The 1,983-nt window shown below is 53.4% G+C and overlaps 1 protein-coding gene across 1 annotated transcript in view; it reads left to right on the forward strand.

Moving 5' to 3' along the window:
- LOC101358038 (lactotransferrin-like) overlaps window positions 1-1,681 on the forward strand; it is a gene marked incomplete at its 3' end in the record, with an annotated part of 4,064 nt that extends 2,383 nt beyond the window's left edge. Inside the window, exons 2-4 of the mRNA XM_012559992.2 lie at window positions 543-651; window positions 999-1,181; window positions 1,534-1,681. Of these exons, the coding sequence (XP_012415446.2) occupies window positions 543-651; window positions 999-1,181; window positions 1,534-1,681 (440 nt within the window). The remainder of the gene's footprint in view (window positions 1-542; window positions 652-998; window positions 1,182-1,533) is intronic.
- Window positions 1,682-1,983: the final 302 nt, after the last annotated feature.

The following is a 1,983-nucleotide window of genomic DNA, read 5'->3' on the forward strand; positions in this document are numbered from 1 at the left end:
GTTTTAGATGAATAAAGCAATCCACAAAATATTATGTATACCATGTTGCAAGTATAAGAAATAAATGTAAGAAATGTGTAAGCATGTGGAAAGTAGTATGAACTTGGTTTATGGGATGAACGTGGTTTATTACAATAATTTTGAGATTTCTTAGTAGGTACATTTTCTACTCAATAAAAAATAATCTGAAAGAAATAAATATAGAACCAAAACACAGGAGACAGCATCTAGGGAAAAAACAACTTTCAACAACTGTGAAAAGTGTGGACAGGGGAGTGATAGCGATAGGTGGGCACGTGGGACAGAGGGAACGTCCCAACCTCAGGGATCAAGGCAGTTGGGTGAGTGCTCATTGTCCTAAAAGAGGGACCCTTGGCTGGTGCCATCTCTCAGTGACATGAGTGGACATGATTGCAAGCTGGAGAACGGACAAAATGACCTTTTAGAAGGCTCTACTGGCCCTGGAAACTTTATGATGTCCTGAAATCCTCTGGCTGGGGACAGTTTTTTCTCCTGAGCTGGTCTGGCCTTTTTTCTTTCAGAAAAACCAGGCAGATGCTGTGAGTCTCGACAGCGGTTTGGTGTTTAAAGCAGGCCAGGCCCCTTACAAGCTGAAGCCTGTCGTGGCCGAGGTCTACGGGTCCAAAGAGCGTGAGTTTTCCTGGGGACCCAGAAACCGGCCACACCTTGGAATTGGTCTGGGCTCTGTGGAGTCAGGGCGGATGAGCACGCCAAGGCAGGGGCTCGGCTGGCATCACACTTGCAGGCAGCCAAGTCGCTGGGCTTGTTGGACCAGATGAGGTCATCCCTCCTGATGCTGACCTTCCAGAAAGGACGGTGCCCTCCCTGGGGAGACAGAGCAGGTGCCCAGCTGCTCCGTACCAGACAAAACCAACGGCCTTCAGTTCCCTCTTCCTGCCTGCGGAATGGGAGGGGCGGGCTGTTTCTCTTCCTCTGGTTCAGGATAGGAGGCTCCAATCCTTTCTGCTCCTCTGCAGAGCCACAAACCCACTATTACGCCGTGGCTGTGGTGAAGAAAGACACCAACTTCCAGCTGAACGAACTCCGAGGCAAGAAATCCTGCCACACGGGCTTCCGCAGGTCTGCCGGGTGGTATATCCCTATTGGGACACTTCGTCCATTCTTGGAGTGGACAGGGCCACCTGCAAGTCTTGAGAGTGGTAAGATGGCTGCGGGATGGTGGGTGTCAGGCAGGGGTCTCCACTCTAGCTGCACACATAGGCCGCTTTGAGGTCACACAGTTGCATACTATCAGGTGACCGTGTGTGGTGAGTCCGAGGTGGGGTGAGGTTAAGCAGCTTTAAACACGCACGGGCAGGGCCCTCTGCACCAGCAGCCCTGGAGAGATGGCAGCTGAGTCTCCTCTCAGCAAAGCACCATCTCCCTGCGTCCCTAGCGCCACCCAGAGGCTGCCTGCAGAGGTGGGGGAAAGGGCGCTCTGCCCACAGGGATGTAGCTGGCTAGGGCCAGGGCTGGCTCCCTCTCTTCCATCCACTTTTCTGTGTTAAACAGCGGTGTCTAGTTTCTTCTCGGGAAGCTGTGTTCCCTGCGTAGATGCAAGACAATTCCCCAAGCTGTGTAGCCTGTGTGCAGGGCAAGGAGCAAATAAATGTGCCTGCTCCTCTCAGGAACCATACTTCGGCTACTCTGGTGCCTTCAGGTGAGTGAGACTGTCCACTTCTCCACAGCGCACCAAGCACCTAATGTCCTCAGGCCAGGAAACCCTTCTCTGGGCCCAAATAGAACACAGCCTTCTTGCAGGGACCCAAGAGGAGAGGTCCGGTTCTCCTATTGCTGTGCAGATAGGAAAACTGAGTCCAAAGAGGGGCACCTGCCTTGTCAGCGCACATTCCCCTCCAGCCCCCCAGGCCCATCTCTGGCCCCCCCGCACCTCACCTCTCCATCAGCTGGATGAGCAGTCTGCTCATCATGGCTCCCTCGGGCTCCCCACAGAACCCTGAA

The sequence above is a fragment of the Trichechus manatus genome, unplaced genomic scaffold, assembly GCF_000243295.1.
Source record: "Trichechus manatus latirostris isolate Lorelei unplaced genomic scaffold, TriManLat1.0 scaffold01171, whole genome shotgun sequence".
NCBI classification, from domain to species: domain Eukaryota; kingdom Metazoa; phylum Chordata; class Mammalia; order Sirenia; family Trichechidae; genus Trichechus; species Trichechus manatus.